The sequence below is a fragment of the Megascapheus bottae genome, chromosome 25, assembly GCF_031878675.1.
Source record: "Megascapheus bottae isolate mThoBot1 chromosome 25, mThoBot2.hap1, whole genome shotgun sequence".
NCBI classification, from domain to species: Eukaryota; Metazoa; Chordata; class Mammalia; order Rodentia; family Geomyidae; genus Megascapheus; species Megascapheus bottae.
Genome location: NC_143533.1, coordinates 26,514,093 through 26,534,934, shown reverse-complemented (window position 1 = coordinate 26,534,934; position 20,842 = coordinate 26,514,093). Strand labels below are relative to the sequence as shown.

The following is a 20,842-nucleotide window of genomic DNA, read 5'->3' as shown; positions in this document are numbered from 1 at the left end:
TGGAGCTATAACATGTGGCCTGAGAGGAAGGATAAACTTAGACTCTTGAATTGTGAAAGCTTTACGCAGTGGAACACAGAAAGTGGCATAACATACTGAAGGGTAAGAAGTCAGACAGGTTGCTTATACATGCTGATCATGACTTCCTTTTCATTTTCTTCTCTGAGATAACTGAAGACACCATCTCCTGGAATGAATCAATGCATGACACAAATCATTCTGTGGTGACCGAGTTTATTTTTCTTGGACTCTCCAAGTCTTGGGAACTCCAGATTTTCCTATTTCTGTTTTTTTTGGTTTTCTACATAGGAATTGTTTTGGGAAACCTTCTTATTGTCGTAACCGTGGCTTCTGACTCCCACCTTCATTCTCCTATGTACTTTCTGCTGGCCAACCTCTCACTCATCGATCTGTCTCTGTCCTCAGTCACAGCTCCCAAGATGATCTGTGACTTTTTCAGCGGGCGCAAAGTCATCTCGGTCAAGGGTTGCTTTGCACAGATATTTCTCCTTCACTTTTTTGGGGGGAGTGAATTGGTGATCCTCATAGCCATGGCCTTTGACAGGTATGTGGCGATTTGCCAGCCCCTGCGCTACACAAGGATTATGTGTAGCAATATGTGTGTTGGCATTGTGGTTGCTGCATGGGGAATGGGCTTCCTCCACTCCGTGAGCCAACTGGCCTTTGCAGTGAACTTGCCCTTCTGTGGTCCTAATGAGATCGACAGCTTCTACTGTGACCTTCCAAAGGTCATCAGACTCGCCTGTACCAACGCCTCCGGGCTGGACGTCATGGTCATTGCCAACAGCGGTGTGCTCACTGTGTGTTCTTTTGTTCTCTTAGTCATTTCCTACACTGTCATTCTAATGACCGTCCAGCAGAGGCCTTCCGATGGGTCGGCCAAGGCCCTGACCACTCTGACTGCTCACATCACAGTGGTCCTTCTGTTTTTTGGGCCATGCATTCTCATTTACGCCTGGCCATTTGCTGTCGAGTCCTTGGATAAGTTCCTTGCTGTATTCTATTCTGTGGTCACTCCGCTCTTGAACCCAATTGTATACACACTAAGGAACAAAGACATGAGGACTGCTCTGAGACGACTAAGAAAACAATGTGAATGCTGCAGTACGGTCTTAGGTCTTAAGTGACTGTGAGATTAATTAGAAATAACTGCATAATGTAAGGCCAGAAAATTATTCAGTAAAACTTACGAAAATTATAATCTTCACTCTCACCTTCTTTAGTAGTTGTCAACAAAGTTTCACATACACTTTAATATCATGTGCTATATTTTTATGCAGCTGTAAAGTTAATGTCACTCATTAAAAATATTAGATAACTAATTTTCAGAACTATAAAGTAATAAATATGTTGGTCGATATATATAGCTGTGGCCTTCTAAATATTAGAAATAGGCATGGCTAGCTTCTAAATTGTTTTACATATTTTATTCAGCTTATTTTCCCTAAAAACATCACCAAAGGAGCTTCCACACACCTAAAAATAAGCTTAGTGGTAGAATTTGTAGATGACCTATTAAAAGATTTTTAAAAGAGGCCCTTCCCCTAATAATAGACTATAGTTTACTTCCTACCTCTATGCCAGCCTATAATCCATAAGCACATTATTGGGGGAGATAGGAAGAGTAAATCAAGCAGCATAAAACTTTCTTATAGAGATTTGACAGTGTAGTATGTGAAAACTACTCATAAACAACTGTGAAAAAAACACAGAAGATTCCATCCTTTCAATACTTTAACACAAGAGCTATCACTTAGGTCCCAATATGTTGTTCTCCATAATCTAACTTTTAAATACAAAATGCTGAACTATTTAGCACTTGGTAGTCACTACAGCTGCTACATTTTTTACCTCTTTGTAAGTTTTGTTTTCCATGTTTTTAAAGGTAATAATATTTGCCATACTGCTTATGATAGGATTAATGATCAATAAATATATATCTGATAACACAATTTGTGACATAGTCAGTACTCATCAAATGTACTAAATATGCTAAATGTACTATTATTATTACATATACAATGAAGGAAAATGTTTTCAACCTTTTTCCCTACACACTTGAGAGATATGACATATTTTAGTCTGAGAGAACCGTCTCTCAGGGCTCAGAAGTATCTTACTTATGTGGATGTGAGTGCTCTTGGACTAGCACTACCTTCCTTGCTAGGCACTCAGTCAGCACAGACACAGATGTGAATATAAGCTGAAAAAACTTGACAAGTGATTTTGACACTACACTCTTTCCACTGGGAATCACTGAGTCCGAGTAACATTGAGATTCAACTCATGAAGGAAAAAGGGGATAATTTTGTTGAGATATGGGAAGTCAGATGGCAACAAAGCTAATTTTATATTTACTCTACAAAACAATATTTACAATATTAAAAGCACAATAGAAAATCAGTATGTCATAATAACATATCAGTAGAAAAAGGAATTACCTACTAATGTCATGGTGGAGCAATTAAATGTCAATGTGAGGAAAGATGCATTGGGTAATTTACCACATCACATATCAAGACAATTTCTAAATTAACTCAAGACATACTAATGTCAAAAGAAAACATGATTTAATCTGTAAGTGTGATAGAGCTCAGGGACAACTCCCAGGTCCAGAGTTCAAGACCTAGGACCAACAAAAAAAATCTGTAAAGGAATAGTCTAATGATATAAAAAGTGGCAATAAGATAACAAAGTAACACAGCCAAGCATGGTGGCTCATGCCTTAATCCTAGCTATTCAAGAGGCTGAGATCTGGGAATCGTAGTTCAAAGCCAGCCTGGGCACAAAAAAAAATGAAAAACGCTTATCTCCAATTAATCGCTAGGAAGTGGTGCTGTGGCTCAAGGGTAGGGTGGTAGCCTTGAGCTGAAGAGCTCAGGGACAGCGCCCAGGCCCAGAGTGCAAGTCCCAGGACTGAACAAAAACAAAAACAAAAAAGATCACAAAACTGTAGTGAGGCTGGTCAGTGTGGTCTTTGTAAGATTTCACCATGGCGTACCGTGGCCAGGGCCAAAAGGTGCAGAAGGTGATGATGCAGCCCATCAACCTTATCTTCAGATATTTGCAAGATAGATCTCGGATCCAGGTGTGGCTCTACAAGCAAGTGAATATGCGGATACAAGGCTGCATCATTGGTGTTGATGAATACATGAACCTTGTGTTAGATGATGCTGAAGAAATTCATTCTAAAACAAAGTCAAGGAAACAACTGGGTTGGATCCTGCTAAAAGGAGATAATATTACTCTACTGCAAAGTGTCTCCAACAAGAAATGACCAGTGAAGGGAGAAGTTATTAAGAATCTTATACAGTTTCCTTTTTTAAGTGTTCTTTGCTGGGAATCTAAGAAAACATCCGTTCATATTGTATAATAAGCCCTGTTGTTAAGATGTAGTGTGCACAATTCGGATGACTTTGTGTTGTCAGGTGACAATAAATGCCTTGGGATTGTGTTTTTAAAAAAAAACAAAACACAACTGTAGTAAATGAAAAAGGTCCATTTTAAAATATGTCCTAGATGGGTTCCATTACACAAAACTCTGCGACAGTTCCAGCTCAGGGTTCTGAAGAGAGGCTGCAGAAGGTGTGAAAGTGAGGTCCTCCAAGCACGGAGCACTGCAACCAAGACCACTGCTTCCAGCCTAGATGGTGGTGGTGCTTCATTGGGCAGGCAACGGTCACGGCTCACCACATTGCACATTTTACACAAAAGCCATTCATTTTAGGCCAATTATAGTACAACAAAATTGTTTTTACGTCTGAGATCAAGGACACGTTTAAGGTATCTATCCATACCTGTCAATACCTCAGGCAATTACAGAATGTACTGCCATACAAAATGGTTTGATCACAGTCACCCGCTTGTTTAGAAAAACCTGACACACTTCAGCATAGCATCCACAGCATACACGTCAGCCATGCTATATGTTGCCCGAACAATCTGATTTCATAGAATTACTGAACAAAACTGCAGAAAACATCTCCTTAGGACTATTTAGTCAAATGAATACTTTTCAGACCCCACTCGTTTCTAGTGCTGAGCTGATTTACATGAGGTGTGGTGTCCTTGTTCTTTTTTCACAAGTATGCAGCACTTAGTACCATTCTTAACAGAGAAATCCCCCAGAGATGTCCCAGACAATTATTTCCATGATTCTTATTTGGGTTGGAACACAGACTAGGTAGATTTGACCCAAGAGACTTCTTCGAGTGGGTGAATATATGCCAGGCTGAGGAAGGCACTTCTACAGCTACAACAGATGCCAGCATCCCACACATCAGAAAAGAAGACAGAGTATCTAATGTAAGAGAAACAGCCACATGGAGTAAGTCATCTCTGCTCTCTGCTCCTAAGATATTGCTCTGTATTTGTTTAAATAATTTGTATCATGCTTGGAGCTTAGTACAGCTTCTTTGTCTTTTGACATTTTTAGAAAACAACCTATAGATTTTTCTCTTGCTTTTCAATTACTATTGGAATTTATCTTCAAAACAGTGCACACACATGACCTCAGACATGCTCTGAGATCTGTGTCGAAAAATCGCACTACTTTGCCTGTGGATCGCTGTGAACAGAATTCAGTTGTCCTTATTCAAGATAAAGGCTCATTGTATAAGATAATTTTGAGCATGTACATGTAGGCAAACAAGATTACAATTCTAATGAGAAAGGACATCAAACATGGCTAGGGCATAGAATTAAAACTTGCAACCTGAGAAAAAGGAAGACATCCAAACTCCGGGAACATGCCTGCACATCTCCTCTACCACACTGTCTGAGGCCTTGTATATGCCGACCAAGGTAAAATTGTTAATATCACAGATTAACAAACACTTTTGGAGAAAACCAACATTTGTGGAAAGATATTACAACTAGAATGGAAGGAATACTTTGTTACATTTCAATAGTCCTAAAAAGTAATTCACTTTGTCTTCTTAGCCTAATTTTTGGTTTCATCCATCAAAACCCATTGCTCACTCTTTCTATGAGAATTACCCTCATGTTAAAAGTGGAATTCCAGTGGGGAAGGCAGTAAGTAGCTCAGGAGGCTGAGATCTGAGGATCAAGGTTCAAAGCCAGCCCAGGCACTAAAGGACCTGCGACTCATCTCCAGTTAACCTCTAGAAAACAGGAAGTGGGGCTCAGCTCAGAGACAGCGCCCTTTAATCGATTCCCTAATGGCTCTAGCGCTGTGGACATAATAACCCTCCTGGGCAAGCCCAGTGTGGGCGAAACACTGGTTACATCCCCAGACAGCAGGCAGCAAGGCCAGGCCCCCTCACACGAGGACAGCCTGCTGCTGCTGAGCAGGCATGAGCACACCTAAATAAAACGTAAGGAAGAGATATTTGAAAGAAAGGTGATGGCGAATATTTTCCTCACAGGCAACAGTTCCAATAAACAATGCAATTGTTGCCAATGGACTGGGGCAGGAGGAATTATTTCAAGATCCACTATTTAAAAAAAAATGGAGAAGAGCCAGGTGCCGGGGCTCACTCCTGTAACCCTCAGGGATTGGCAGGGTCACAATTTGAAGCCAGCCTGGGAAGAACGTGAGACACCCTCATCTCAACCAATACCAATCCGGGTGCAGAGATGCACACAGGGCAGCCCAGCCATGCAAGAGGCCTGAAGAGGAGCTTGTAGTGTAGGCTAGCCAGGGAAGAAGACGAGACCTGGTTCTAAAAACAACAAGTGCCGAGGGGAAAATGTGGAAGGCACCCTGTGGCAGGCGAGCTCAACCCCTTACCAAAACATACGCATAGTCACTTTCTAGTACAGTCCTCTCTCAGACACATTTGAAACCCCACATTGGCTGGATGCCAGTGGCTCATTCAGGAGGCTGAGATCTGAGGATCACAGTTCAAAGGCAGCCGGGCACAAAAGTCTGTGAGATCAACCCACCAGAAAACTGGAAGTGGCACTGAGGCTCAAGTGGTAGAGCACCAGCCTTGACTAGAAGAGCTCAGGGACAGAGCTCAAGCCCCACAACAATAATGACGACAACAGCAACAACAACAACAAAACCCCACAAAACCCCACATTTGCAAATTATGTAAATTATTCTAGCAGTTAGAGAATTCTTTCTTGTTTTCATTTGTTTTGTTTTGTTGTGCAGGTCCTGAACCTTCAACTCGGGATCTCGGTTCTGCCCCTGAGCATTTTTCTTCAAGGCTCTACCCCTTGAGCCAAAGCTCCACTTCTGGCTTTTCGGTGGTGATTCAGAATCAAGAGTCTCAGGGACTTACTTGCCTCGGCTGGCTTTGAACCATGATCCTGAGCCTCAGGCTCCTGAGATGCTAGGGTTAACAGGCTCTTGGGAATAATTGGTTTTTGAAAATTCATCCTGGAAATACTGTTTGAAGAAGACTGCCTTCAGTCTACAGCAATATATTTTGGTAATTAAAATTTTTATTTTATAAATACATTTTAATTAAAGACCGATCGTGTGCCTGATTTTGTATCATCATGCCAAGGTATTTATTACAAGACCTTCTGTACAGTTTTTCTCAAAATAATTGTCTCAACATTTATTTTTAGACGGCTGAGCTAAAAAGTCATAACTTTGTAATGTCTTACAGGATTGTAATGTCTTCCTAGGCTCGAGGGAATCATTATATGTGACACCAAGAAATGATAGGGTTGTATCACGTTGTTAGTATTGAAATTCAGTGTCAATTTGCCATCACCTTCCAATGTTTATGAACTAATTTTGATTATGTAGCAAAGGGTTTCTGTCCCCTCACAGCCCCTTGGGAGACCACTGTCCTGGGAAGTCAATTGTGTGACGTTCCTTCCATACACTGCCTCCTGAAAAGTTCATCGTGGTCTGTTAACTTTCACTTTGGGGCAGACTGCCACTTACGTCTGGCTAAAATTTTTCCTTGCACGTATGCTGTTCAGTTCCAGACATAGATGTTAACTTGCGATGCTGATATGGAATTCTGAAAGCTACATCCTCTTTCCCATCCCACTAGCTGATCATCTACCTTCTTTCTAGATTATTTCAGGGACACATTTAATGCCATGGATGGAGGAAATCAGTCGGTAGTGTCAGAATTTGTGCTTCTCGGACTTGACAATTCCCAGGACACCCAGGTCTTGCTCTTCGTGGTATTTTTGATGCTCTATCTGATCATCGGGTCTGGAAACGCAGTCATCGTGATCTTGATCATCACTGACCCTCACCTCCATTCCCCCATGTACTTCTTGCTGGCCAACCTGTCCTTTGTCGACATGTGGCTTTCCTCAGTCACCACTCCTAAAATGATTGCAGACTTTCTGAGGGAGAACAAAACGATTTCCTTTGGAGGCTGTGTGTCTCAGATCTTCTTTGCACACTTCATTGCAGCTAGTGAGATGGTGCTGCTGGTGGTCATGGCCTACGACCGCTACGTGGCCATCTGCCGACCACTCCGCTACGCCTCCATCATGAGCCTGCAGACCTGCACCGAGCTGGTGATGACTGCCTGGGCCATTGGCTTCCTGCACGCCATGAGCCACCTGGTCGTAGTCGTGCAGCTGCCTTTCTGTGGCCCCCGGGAAATAGACAGCTTCTTCTGCGACCTCCCACTGGTGATCAAGCTGGCCTGCCTAGACTCGCACAGGCTGGACCTTCTGACGAACGCCGACTGTGGCGTTGTAGGTGTGACCTGCTTTGTCTTGTTGCTGGTCTCCTACACGTGCATTCTCCTCACTGTTCGCCAGAGCTCCTCGCGTGGCGCCTGGAAGGCCCTGTCCACCTGCTCTGCCCACGTCTCGGTGGTGGTGCTCTTCTTTGGCCCGTGCATCTTCATCTACGTGTGGCCGCTCTGCATCACCTGGCTGGATAAGTTTCTTGCTGTGTTTTATTCTGTTTTTACACCTCTCCTAAACCCTGCCATTTATACTCTGAGGAATAAAGAAATTAAGCGTGCCGTGAAAAGACTGGGAAGGTATTCTGTAGGGTCCAAGGTATGACTGCAGACTCAATGGAATGCAGGATAATTTGCATTTACTAATTGGCCATTATCCAATCAATTTTTACATGTATGTATTCAACGGTGTAAATCTGAAATTTATTCCACAAACTCTATGTTCATTTCTATAGATAACATTTTAGTAACTTATCTTGAATAGTGTCCTAAATCCATTTGAAATTTTTGTTCTATATCTCAACACATCTCCCACAAACCACTCATTTTCCCTTTGTCAAAAGGCACAATCTTTTTTACTTATTGCAAAGCACTAATGGAAGAAGGAACAACAACAACAACAACAACAAAAGAATTAAGAAAAGACAAAACCCAAGTTTTACACTACTTAAGGCATGACAGCAGACTGTATATTGTATTCCATTTCAATGAGAATAAAACCTAATATTATTTTTCTTTGTTATTTCAATGAGAATAAAACCTAATAATATTTTTCTTTGTTATCTCAGTCTCAAACATCAAATGTTGTTTTTTAAGTTATTTACCATTTTGAAGTATGAGCTCCCTGAAGGCAGTAAACAAAGCCTTAGCTTGCCAGTTCTTGAAATTGAAGCACTTAATGTAATGAGTAATATATAATAGGCACTTAAGTAATGTATTCAATACTGGCTGGGTGCCTGGCTCACACCTGTAATCCCAGCTACTCAAGAGGCTGCGATCTGAGGATCATGGTTCAAAGTCAGCTCGGGTACTAAAGACCTTGAAAACCGGAAGTGGTGCTGTGGGTCCAGAGGTAGGGTGGTAGCCTTGAGCTGAAGAGCTCAGGGCAGCACCCAGGCCCAGAGTTCAAGTCGAAAGAAAGAAGGAAAGAAAGAAAGAAAGAAAGAAAGAAAGAAAGAAAGAAAGAAAGAAAGAAAGAAAGAAAGAAAAAAAGAAAGAAAGAAAAAAAGAAAGAAAGAAAAAAAGAAGAAATATACTCAATGCTGTTCAAGTATTCCATTCATTCAAATACTTCTAATATTTATTTGTAAAAGAATGCTGAAATATGGTTTGTGTTAATTTTAAATTGTCTTAAAATTCTCATTTTGTTTTCCAAGAATGGAATTTCAATCCCTTTTCAAGAATAATAAAAGTTCAAAGACAAACAGATAGAGCACAGCTAGTTTCTATTTCTATTAACATGGGAACAAATACAGCAAACATGGCACTAAAACAAATGAACATGTCGTCACCGACTGCCTATTTTATGTAATCATGTTCGCTATATTCTTATTGCAAATGCTGTTTAATAACAACAAATTGTGAATGACGAATTGTGAATCGCAAAAGAGGTCTAGAAACTAAGCACAGTGGTACATACTTGTAATCAGAGCATCTCTATCTCTGGAAGTAAAGGCAGAGAAGCACTCATGTTCATCTGAGAATATTGAACCTATACCCCTACCTGTTATGTGCACAAAAATCAACTCAAAATGGATCTAAGACCTTAAGGCAAGACATAAAAATTGGAAACAATGTTTAAGAAGTGGTGTACTCACTTCCTTTTGAATATAACTGTAACCTTCTATACATCACCCTGACAATAAAATAAAATTTAAAAAAAATTGGAGGCCGGGAGCTTGGCCTAGTGGTAGAGTGCTTGCCTAGCGTGCACGAAGACCCAGGTTCAATTCCTTGGTACCACATATATAGAAAAAAAAAGCCAGAAGTGGTGCTGAGGCTCAAGTGGTAGAGCTCTAGCCTTGAGAAAGTCCAAGGACAGTGCTCAGACCCTGAGCTCAAACCCAGGACTGGAAAAAAAAAAAAAAAGGAAACTACTAGATAAAAATGTAGGGGAAATGCTTCAAGATATGGACATAGGTAATGATTTATTTGTACCATTCTGCTAATATGTGCTATCCATGAAAATGAGAGAACAGAGTGAAGGGGGTTCAGAGGACTAAGACATTCTTCTCAAAATGCCTTTATACATAATTTAAAGCTTTACTCAAGTTCATTGTTTACCCATTCACATTATATTAAGCCAACACAACTAAGCTGATAAAAGACCTTGAAACTGAATTCAAAGAGAAATAAAGTATTTCAAATGTACTTCAAAGAAGTGAATTGCCTAACCAAACTGAAGGAGTAAAGTAATATTTAACCCAATCAACTTTTTTACTGTTACTTGCTTCTTAACTTTTGAACATAGTACTTTGGGTGCATACCATTCCTTTAAAAACAAAGTAACAACCAAAAATGGAATTTTTTTAAATTCTTTTTTTATGTAATAGTGTTATTACGAAAGCTATCCATAAACAACTGTATGTTGATTATATAAACAATCAAATTAATATGTTCATGTTGTTAAAAGACAGGATTAGCCCTGTGAAAGGAGATAGATACAAAGTAGAAGTAAAAAAGCATTCTGCACTGGATTGGTGCCCCCAATATAATGACTCTCTCTCTCTCATCTAGCATGCACAAAGACCCCTGTTTGATTCCTCAGTACCACATACACAGAAAAAGCCGTTAAGGGTGCTGTGGCTCAAGTGGTAGAGAAAACCCAAGGACAGTGCCCAGGCCCTGAGTTCAAGCCCAGGACTGGCAAAAAACAAAACAAAGCAAAACAAAAAACAGACAATAAATGATAAAGAATTACCAAAAATTTAATTTGTAGGAATGCTATCTACTAGAGGAGCTTCTAAAAACTATACCATGTTGGGGGGAAAATGCCAGGTTCATATTTTTTTTTGTCGGTCATGGGACTTGAACTCTGGGCCTGGGTGGAAAATGCCATACTAAATGATAGAATGAATACTGACCCAGTGAAAAATAAACTTCAGAGCCTGGTGAACACGTGGCAGCACAACGCCTCCACCGTATGGCTCTTTGTCTCGATGCCAACATTTAATCACCTTTAAGAGAGGCAAATCCCACTGGCTCTCACTGCTAATCACAAAGCACAAAAAGTACAGGAGCAAGTTTGCTCCTCTGACGACAGGGCACAGGAAAGGGAACCTTCAGGGAGTAGAGACGCCCGAAAGTTTCTGCCTGTTGCGTAATACTCCCCTGTGGGAAGAGTGACACAAAGGGCTGCCTCCCGACTGTGGCTCATTACCAGAACTAATTTTGCTTGGATAGTGACCAAGTGGCACTTTGGAGACAGAGGCTGCCAGCCCGAAATGAGTCTGCGGTGGGTGACTTCCACAGGCTGGCTGCTTTCCCCAGTGTAGCAGAGGGGAAGTGGCTAATGGGTCACTCGGGGATGGCATCTATCTCTGTAAATTACCATTTCTTTCTCCTGCTAAGAACAGGCAGATTACAATTAGATAAAAAAAAATAATAATAATAGGAAGAAGATGCTGAGTGAATAATGGTGTCTTTAAGTCTCCTTTTGCATTATGAAAATAGCCATGGCTCATCACAGGGCTTAAATTGAAATGCACAGGTCAGTCCATCCATCTATTCACACATTCACAACAAATGGGAGAAAAGCAACAGCATAAATGGAAGTCATAAAAAATCTACAGGGGAGAAAGATCCATGAACCTTTGTCCATACAATTTTTAATTAACATTGATGTAATATTCAAACACCAATCACTGTAACAAGAAGTTGCCTATAAGTGCGAGGTCTGATCTGTGCAAACCATCCAAAGGTTAATTTTCTATCATAATTTTGTATTTCAATTTTAAATCAGGAAAAATCCTAAAATAATCTATGAGACTATAATAAGGGACTACAATATACAATCAGAGTAAATATAAATAAAAAGGAACAAATACCTAATATTCAGACATAACCAGAAAGTTAGAGATATCTGATAATCGTTGTGGGCCATGGTTTAGAAAAGATGAAAGAGGAGAGACTAGTGTTTAGTGACTGTGCCAAGCGGTGCATTTCCCACTGACGCTTTTCCCTGACCACAAAACCGTTCACATTTATACACAGCACATCTGATCCAGAACTTACACACCTTCAACTAATTTGTGTTTTCTCCCTATGAAACTTGTTCAAATGTAGATACATAGACACAGAGGCTGGGAAAGAAAAACACAAATAGTCAGAGGCAAGGAGCCACCTAGAGAGCAAAGGAGAATGTAGGGTTGGTTAGCACCCCGCATAATTATATAATTACATAATTAACACAGAATCGTAAAAAATAATCTGCTACTGGCTCACAGGAGGCTGAGGTCTGAGAATGATAGTTCATCGCCAGCTCTGGGAGGGAAAATACCCGGGACCCTTCTCTCCAATTAAAGGACAAAAAGCCATTGGTTCCAGTGCCACAGCGCCCACTTGGAGCAAAAAAGCCACGTGAGCTTGAGGCCCTGGTCCAGGCCCGCGGCAGGAGTCCAGGAGTGAAACCAGACCCCGAGGGTGCGCGAACGGCTGGCATTCCCGGCGTCCCCGCCAGGACCGCTGCCCAGGGCCACTCTCCACAAGGCTGAATTCAGCAGTGCACGCTGAGGGCGCAGAGAGCCGGGCGCGCAGCCTGGTAAATAAACACGAGGACCAGAGAACCGCGCGAAGTGAGCGGTCTGATTCCATCTGGTGCACGGGAGGGCGCAGGGAGGGCGCAGGGAGGGCGCAGGGAGGGCACAGCGAGGGCGCAGGGAGGGTGCAGGGAGGGCGCAGGGAGGGCGCAGCGAGGGCGCAGGGAGGGCACCCACACTGACAGTGGAGACTGCAGGTGACTGAAGGTCATGTGCGTCCCAGGATAGGGGCTCGAGGACTCCTGCGATGGATGGTGGGGTGAGAGGGGACCGCTGCCCACGCGGAGGACCCAGTGCCAGGGATCTGGACCAAGCCAAGTTAAAGGATGAGGAGGATGAGACCCGGAACACTGGAATGAGGACGCTGCCAGGCGTGGGCACAGTGGTAGAGGGCCTGCCAGGCTGCTGGAGGCCCTGGGTTCCATTCCTCAAACCACACATACAGGAAAAGCCAGGCGCTGCGGGCACCAGGCTCGGGGCACACCAGGATCCCCACCCTACACAACAAGATGCCCAATCCTGCACACCAGGACCCCCAGCCCCGCACACCAGGATCCCACCCTGCACACCAGGACCCCACCCTGCACACCAGGCCCCAGGCCGCCTCCCTGTGCTCTGCCCCCTGTGCTCTCTCCAGGCCCACTCTGCTGTTCCTCCCAGGGCAGCTCCCCAGCCAGCTCTCCTTGCTCTGGGCTCTCTGCTCTCCGGGTCTCCTTGGTGCGCTCTACCCTTGTCGCCGGCCTGGCTCCCAGCCCTGCCCCGGTACCCGCCACCCCCCACCCCCGCCCCCCCTCACACAAGCAGATGCCTAGGAGCCTGCAGTAGACGCTGCCCAGGGTGCCCCGGCGGTACTGGCCACAGGATGGGTCTCAAGATGACTGAAAATACTTCCACATTCCAGAAGGCCTGTGTATGTATCACTAACAAACATTCTTTCAGTCGATGTTTTGTTATTACCCCCAAACTTTTTATTCCATCAGGCAAAGTCCACAGGGAAATGATTCTCTTTCATGAAGTAGACTCTACACATCTCTTCATCATAGTAGCACTGACATTATTCCACTTAAATGATCCTAATGTCAAAACAATAAACTGGAAAGTGGCCCTGTGCTTCAAGGAGTAGAGCCCTAGCCTTGAGCTGAAGAGCCCAGGGACAGAGCCCAAGTCCCACAACCGACCAAGAATAAATAAAAAGAACAAATTGTCTATAAATCACCAGGTCCGAACATCCCAGTTTCTCCACCACCTTTATCTACCCTTACTGAAGGGTAACTTGAGGGAAGAGCCACACTTACAGGAGGTGATTGTATCGTATGATAGAAGGAGATCCTACCCTGTCTATAGGAGGTGATTGTACCCTGTCTATAGGAGATGACTGTACTTGTCTATAGACGATGATCCTACCCTGTCTATAGGAGGTGATCCTACCCTGTCTATAGGAGGTGATCCTACCCTGTCTATAGGAAATGACTGTACTTGTCTATAGACGATGATCCTACCCTGTCTATAGGAGGTGATCGTACCCTGTCTATAGGAGGTGATCATACCATGTCTATAGGAAATGACTGTACTTGTCTATAGACGATGATCCTACTCTGTCTATAGGAGGTGATTGTACCCTGTCTATAGGAGGTGATCATACCATGTCTATAGGAAATGACTGTACTTGTCTATAGACGATGATCCTACCCGGTCTATAGGAGGTGATTGTACCATGTCTATAGGAGGTGATCATACCCTGTCTATAAGAAATGACTGTACTTGTCTATAGACAATGATCCTACCCTGTCTATAGGAGGTGATCGTACCCTGTCTATAGGAGGTGATCATACCATGTCTATAGGAAATGACTGTACTTGTCTATAGACGATGATCCTACTCTGTCTATAGGAGGTGATTGTACCCTGTCTATAGGAGGTGATCATACCATGTCTATAGGAAATGACTGTACTTGTCTATAGACGATGATCCTACCTGGTCTATAGGAGGTGATTGTACCCTGTCTATAGGAGGTGATCACACCATGTCTATAGGAAATGACTGTACTTGTCTATAGACAATGATCCTACCCGGTCTATAGGAGGTGATCCTACCCTGTCTATAGGAGGTGATCATACCCTGTCTATAGGAAATGACTGTACTTGTCTATAGACAATGATCCTACCCTGTCTATAGGAGGTGATTGTACCCTGTCTATAGGAAGTGATCATACCATGTCTATAGGAAATGACTGTACTTGTCTATAGGCGATGATCCTATCCACTCTATAGGAGGTGATTGTACCCTGTCTATCGGAAGTGATCATACCATGTCTATAGGAAATGACTGTACTTTGTCTATAGACGATGATCCTATCCACTCTATAGAAGGTGATCCTACCCTGTCTATCGGAAGTAATCATATCATTTCAACAGAAAGTAATTGTATCATTTCTGTAAGATTCTGGCCAAAAAAAAATATATTTTTAAGGAGAAAGTACCTTCCAATTCATTCCCCCAAAAAAGTGTTAGCCTTTTATTTAAGCATAAAACAATTTTATAGTCTAACCTTTGGTCCCCATTTTCAAGATTTTTCATCAGACTAGACAACAGGAGGCTTCTCAGCCTGTTACAGGGTACCTGGTGAGATGGGAAGCACACAACCATAACCCTAGCTCCGATCAAAATTTCAAGTTCAGCCTGAGCAACCTGGAGAAGCTCTGTCCCAAAATTCAGAAAAGGGCTGGAGATGTGGCTAAACGATGAAGTTTCTCTAACGTGCAACACACCCAGGTTCAATCCTCAGGGCTAGAAAAAAAATTCCTGTGGAAAAACTGCATCATAGTCCAGGAGCTCACACCTATAATTTTGGCTACTGAAGAGACTGAGATCACAATTCACATGCAGCCCAAGCAGGAAAGTCTGAGACTCTGATCTCCAGTTAACAAGCAAACTGACTCCAGAAGTATGGTTCAAGTGATAGGAGTGCTACCTGTGAGTGAAAAGGCCAAGGAAAAGCACAGGCCCTGAGTTCAAGCCCAGCACTGGCACAAAAACCTGCATCTTGCATCATACTTAGGGATAAAACCTTGAATGGTCTTCTGAAGACCAGGGACACACCAAGGGTGTCACTTCAATTCCCTGGTGCACCATTTGCTCTAGCAAGAACAATTAGACAACAGAAATACACAGACTCAACCCATCCCGAAACAAATACTGTAACTCTCTGACAACATGATCATCTGTAAGAAAACCACATGTAATCTATCAGTACACTATGTTTTACAAGTTTACAGGATGCAATCAAGCGAAAGTCTATTTGACTTCAATATACTTTCCATCAACAACTATAACTGAAAAAGTAGTATTTAAAGTACATCAAAACATGAACAGTTAGGACTACATTTTAATATCTGCATGATCTGTTTATCAAAAAATATAAAATAGTGTCAGGAGTGTTGCTTAGTTAGTGGTAGAGTGCTTGCCTAACATGAACGAAGCCCTGGTTTGATTCCTTGGTACCACTACACAGAAAAAGAGCTGGAAGTGGTGCTGTGGCTCAAGTGGTAGAGTGCTAGCTTTGAGAAAGCTCAAGAACAGTGCCCAGGCCCTGAGTTTGAGTCCCAGGACTGGAAAAAACAAACGAACTATAAAATGTGGCTAAAAAATAAAGAGGGTAAAAATATAAATTGGCTTGAATGGATTACTCATTCTTCACAAGAAATAGATAAATCATAAAATTTAGAGGTGCTGTCCATTTTAGTCCATACTTTATATTTCAGAGTTTCAGAAACAAAACCACACAGAAAGAAATACAAAGCTAATCGTGGTTAATGTGAAGTCTTCATTATATCATTTATGAGATCCTCTTATGCATCATTAGCTGTTTGCAAACTCTCTTTATTGCTGCCTTCATCTCTTTATTCCTGAATGTGTAGATGAGTGGGTTCAGAAAAGGAGTGATAACAGCATCAAAGAGAGCAAGAAACTTGTCCATCTGTGAGTTGGAGTGTGGCCATGTATAAACAAACAGCGCTGGACCAAAGAACAAAATGACCACAGTAATGTGAGCCGAGAGCGTGGAGAGGGCCTTGGCAGAACCACCTGCTGAATGTTTCCACACCGTGAGCAGGATGAAGACATAGGAGACGAGAAGCACGAAGAAAGAGCCAACGCAGATAAAGCCGCTGTTGACCGTAACCATAAACTGCAGGCTGTAGGTGTCCATGCAGGCCAGACTGAGAAGCTGAGGGAGGTCACAGTAAAAGCTGTCCAGTACGTTAGGACCACAGAAGGGCAAATTAATAAGAAATGCCAGCTGGAATAGTGAGTGAGTAACTCCAAGGCCCCAGGCAGCAGCCAGAAACAGGACGCACCGTCTCGGGCTCATGACGGCCAGGTAGCGCAGGGGCCGGCAGATGGCCACGTACCGGTCGAAGGCCATGGCCAGCAGCAGCACCATCTCCACACCACCTACGACGTGGATGAAGAAGACCTGAGCTACGCAGCCTCCGAAGGAGATGACCTTGTGCTTTCTGAAGAGGTCACAGATCATCTTGGGAGAAGTGACAGAGCAGGCTCCCAAGTCAATGAAGGAGAGACCTGCCAGCAGGAAGTACATGGGAGAGTGCAAACGAGGGTCGGAAGCCACAGAAAACACAATGAGTGTGTTCCCCGTCACACTGGCCACATAGAGCACGGCGGAGAACAGCAGGAGCAGGAGCCGGACCTCCCGTGACTGCGTGAGTCCCAGAAACACAAACTCAGACACCACCGAGTGATTCCCTCCACCCATGGAGCCCACCAACAGGGCTGCCGCTGCATTCACAAGACAAAGAAAATGAGGAAGAAATCGTCATACGTGACATAATACTTGCTGGAAGTTGCAATGTTCTCCTTATACATCAGCAGCGGACAGTTACACAGTTGCACAGTTCCATGCCACAATGCGTGGGCAACATTATCTAACCCAATCACCAATACCTCAGTATAATTCTGCGCTACATTAACAAATTCATTCATGACTCTTCATGACACTTCTCAGGTATTTAAATCACCTGTTTCCTTGAGTATTTGTCATTTCTAACACAGTCCAAATTGTATTTATGCACAGTCTAACAGTCTTATATCCTGTACAATTGCCTGTACAGGCAATATGGACATGAAGAAAATATCACAATTTACTGATGGTTCTCCACAGCGGATGCAAAGTGCTTGAGACATGAGCTGACACCGTCTGTCGGCTGAAACAGAGTAGAGATTAGAATACACAACCAAACCCAAAACAAAGCAAACTTATCCACCATATTTTCCTATTTGCACAGCTATCTCATGCCTTCAATTTCTACATAATATTTTACAATGACAAAGAAGCCCTCAATGGCTTCCCTTCTTGTAACATAAGGGTGTGTGCCACCTGTCTTCAAAACTTTCTTCAGATCTAATAAATGTGTATTTGGGGGAGTTTCTGCTAAAGCACATATCCAAAGAACCTAAAGAAGATGTATACATTTGCATTTGTAGTTCCTCTGTGTCAATACACATGAAGGTACTGATAGTAGTTATGTATTCCTTAAAATAATCAAGAAATAAAGTGCTAATTTGTGAGTGTCTTCACCTGTACTTGGTGCAAGCTTTTGTATTTGCTGACATCCCACTCTGAAAAGTATTCATTACCTCTATGTGGTAAATTGTCCTAATATTTGATTTTATCCTGCTTACTTTATCTACTAATCATTCAAATACATATATTTCTTTTACAAGAAAATGGGGACTTTGTACTTGCAATGCATGATGTACAAAGGAGATGATATTAAAAATACTGAGTCATTTTTAAGAGAGCATCAGGCTTTCTACAGACCTTAAGGTTCACACTGGGGTGCTAGAGAATCCGTCTTTAGGGTACATTGTATTTTTGTCTAAAGTGGGAGGTGAGCAGTGGGAGGGAACAAGAAAAGTCAATCATGGGTGTGTGTGTGTGTGTGTGTGTGTGTGTGTGTGCACATGTGTGTTCCTTTTGAGAGGATTTTGTGTGGCATTGGGGATCAAACCCAGATCCTTGCACATGCTAAAGAAGCACCCTAACGCTCAGGCACATCCATAACTTTTCCATTTTTATTCCTTAGGAACTACAATGTTCACTTTTTCTTGCCTACCTGTGTAACTGCCCGTGCATAGTGAAGCTATCCCTAGTTCCCAATACTTCCCAGCATCTTCCCTATCACGCAAAACAAATTGCCCAGCGAAAGGTCACATCACACAGAGTTGAAGAGACCATTTCTCACGTCTCAGAGCACAGAACCTTTGGTTCACTGATTTTTTTCATTACAGATTTTGTCTGTCCCTTTCACTTAACTGTTTTTTCTAGAGAAACTAAGAAATTAAAGAATTAGGTAGGAATAGTTTCACAAGATCACAAAGACAAATTATTCACACCAAACTGCCATAGCAAGTAAAGTTCTAGCTCTGTTTATTCCCACTATACCAGATCTTTTTTTTTTTTTTTTGGTGGTGGTGGTGGTAGGACTTGAACTCTGGGCTGGGCCTGGCCACTGTCCCTGAGCTCTTCAGCTCAAGGCTACCACTCTACCCACAGAGCCACTTCTGGTTTTCTAGTGGTTAATTGGAGATAAAAGTCTCACGAAAGTACTTTCGTGCCCAGGCTGGCTTTGAACCTCGGTCCTCAGATCTCAGCCTCCTGAGTAGCTAGGATTGACAGATGTGAGCCACTGGTGCCCCTTATTTAAATGTCTTAATAATTAAATGTGTCACTGAGGCTCAGCTCTGTATCAGTGCTTATAGTGGCAGTGTGCATCCAACATGAGCTCAGGCAAGGCTGGCACCAGTCCTGCAGGTATCACAGACCCGTAGACACGAGCAAAGCAGGAGAGAGCTGCAGCTGTGCTACTCAGAGAAGGCTGCAAGATCACAATGTAGGACAGAACCCCGTCAACTGAAGATGGTGCATTATTTAAGGGTAGGGTTTGAGGGATTGCTTCAAGCTGACATAGCAGGTAAGTTCAAGGCTCTCAGAACAATGGCAATAAGTGTGTGTTGCCATAAGGACAGAAATTACTTAAGGAAGATTTGGAAAATGAAATGACAAAGTTGAAACTAGTTTTTCCTGATCGTAGGCTTTAATTAAGCCAGCATTATTAATAAATTTGGGGAGTGAAACAAAGGCGTTGGGGTGAGGCATTCATGATGCGACTGTACACAAGGAAGGACATTCATCCATCAATGCACCATAAAAACTCTAAAGAAAAGAAAAAAAGAGATGAGCCCGAACTAAGCCAGTCATCACAGAGCAAGTGTGACTGGAGAATATCTTCATCAACCAACCCAGACCACCTCATTCTCACATCAGAAAAACCTTTACGCAAAGTCTGATTCTCTTACTATGTTCACCATCTTACATACCTGTTTTACCAAGGGAACAGAAAGAAAGTATCACTAAAGATTCCGGTAGTATTTTTCCCAAACTGCCAGCTACATCCTTTACAGGATTACTGGAAACTGACAAAAATAACTGTATAAATAAATACCCTGGTAAGAACAGAAGCTAGTTACAGCTCCAGCTTCCATACAATGCTGCAGAGATCTGGGCCTGCCAGACAGAAGGACTGAGATCACATGACCTTGGCAGTTACCTCATACGATCATTTTCATTTCCCCATGGTAGCTAAATATACCAGTTCTTAATGAGGGCTAATAATGGAGAACAGCAGATTTCTAAATTTCTTGCTCTTTCACAACTATTTTGAGTCTCTTTTTCACTTTAGTTTGTTCCCTGCTTCCATTGTTTTCTCTATCTCTTTCTTCATTATGGTGTAATTGATGGGCCAGGAGTTTGGCCTAGTGGTAGAGTGTTTGCCTTGCATGCACAAAGGTCCAGATTCGATTCCTCACTATCACATATGTAGAAAAAGCTGGAAGTGATGCTGTGGCTCAAGTGGTAGAGTGCTAGCCTTCAGAAAGCCCAAGGACAGTGCTCAGGCCTTGAGTTCAAGCCCCAGGACTAGCAAAAAGAAAAAAAAATGTTTTTCCAGCTGCTGGGGGCTCATGCCTGTAATCCTAGTTGCTCAGGAGGCTGAGATCTGGGGATCATAGTTTGAAGTTAGTCCACACAAGAAAGTTTATGAGATTTTTAGCTCTAATTATTCACTGAAAACTCAAGAATGGAACTGTGGGCCAGGCACAGTGGCTCACACATGTAATCCTAGCTACTCAGAAGTCTGAGATCTGAGGATCGTGGTTCAAAGCCAGCCTAGGCACTGAAGACTGTGAGACTGGTATCTCCAATTAACCATAGAAAAGTGGAAGTGGGGCTGAGGCTCAAGGGTAAGGTAGCCGTCTTGAGCTGAAGAGCTCAGAGACAGAGCCCAAGCCCAAAGTTCAAGCCCCAGAACCAACAAAAAAAACCCAAAACACCAAAATGGAGCTGTGGCTC

The 20,842-nt window shown here is 42.7% G+C and overlaps 3 protein-coding genes and 1 pseudogene across 3 annotated transcripts; 3 read left to right on the top strand and 1 right to left on the bottom strand.

Annotated features, from left to right (window-relative positions):
• Nucleotides 1–200: 200 nt before the first annotated feature.
• On the top strand, nt 201–1,148 carry LOC150046709 (olfactory receptor 4F4-like). Its single transcript, XM_090357802.1, has one exon. The coding sequence runs from the start codon at nt 201–203 to the stop codon at nt 1,146–1,148; it is 948 nt and encodes a 315-aa protein (XP_090213928.1).
• A 1,839-nt stretch (nt 1,149–2,987) lies between these two features.
• On the top strand, nt 2,988–3,301 carry LOC150046708 (small nuclear ribonucleoprotein E pseudogene; annotated as a pseudogene).
• Nucleotides 3,302–7,050: 3,749 nt separating this feature from the next.
• Nucleotides 7,051–7,983, top strand: LOC150046707 (olfactory receptor 4K14-like). The gene has a single exon (XM_090357801.1). The coding sequence runs from the start codon at nt 7,051–7,053 to the stop codon at nt 7,981–7,983; it is 933 nt and encodes a 310-aa protein (XP_090213927.1).
• An 8,266-nt stretch (nt 7,984–16,249) lies between these two features.
• On the bottom strand, nt 16,250–17,188 carry LOC150046706 (olfactory receptor 4F3/4F16/4F29-like). The gene has a single exon (XM_090357784.1). It carries the CDS (start codon nt 17,186–17,188, stop codon nt 16,250–16,252), a length of 939 nt encoding a protein of 312 aa, XP_090213910.1.
• Nucleotides 17,189–20,842: the final 3,654 nt, after the last annotated feature.

Coding starts and splice junctions, on each gene's coding strand:
- LOC150046707 (XM_090357801.1), top strand. CDS start 7,051: ATGGATGGAGGAAATCAGTCGGTAGTGTCAGAATTTGTGCTTCTCGGA.
- LOC150046706 (XM_090357784.1), bottom strand. CDS start 17,188: ATGGGTGGAGGGAATCACTCGGTGGTGTCTGAGTTTGTGTTTCTGGGA.
- LOC150046709 (XM_090357802.1), top strand. CDS start 201: ATGCATGACACAAATCATTCTGTGGTGACCGAGTTTATTTTTCTTGGA.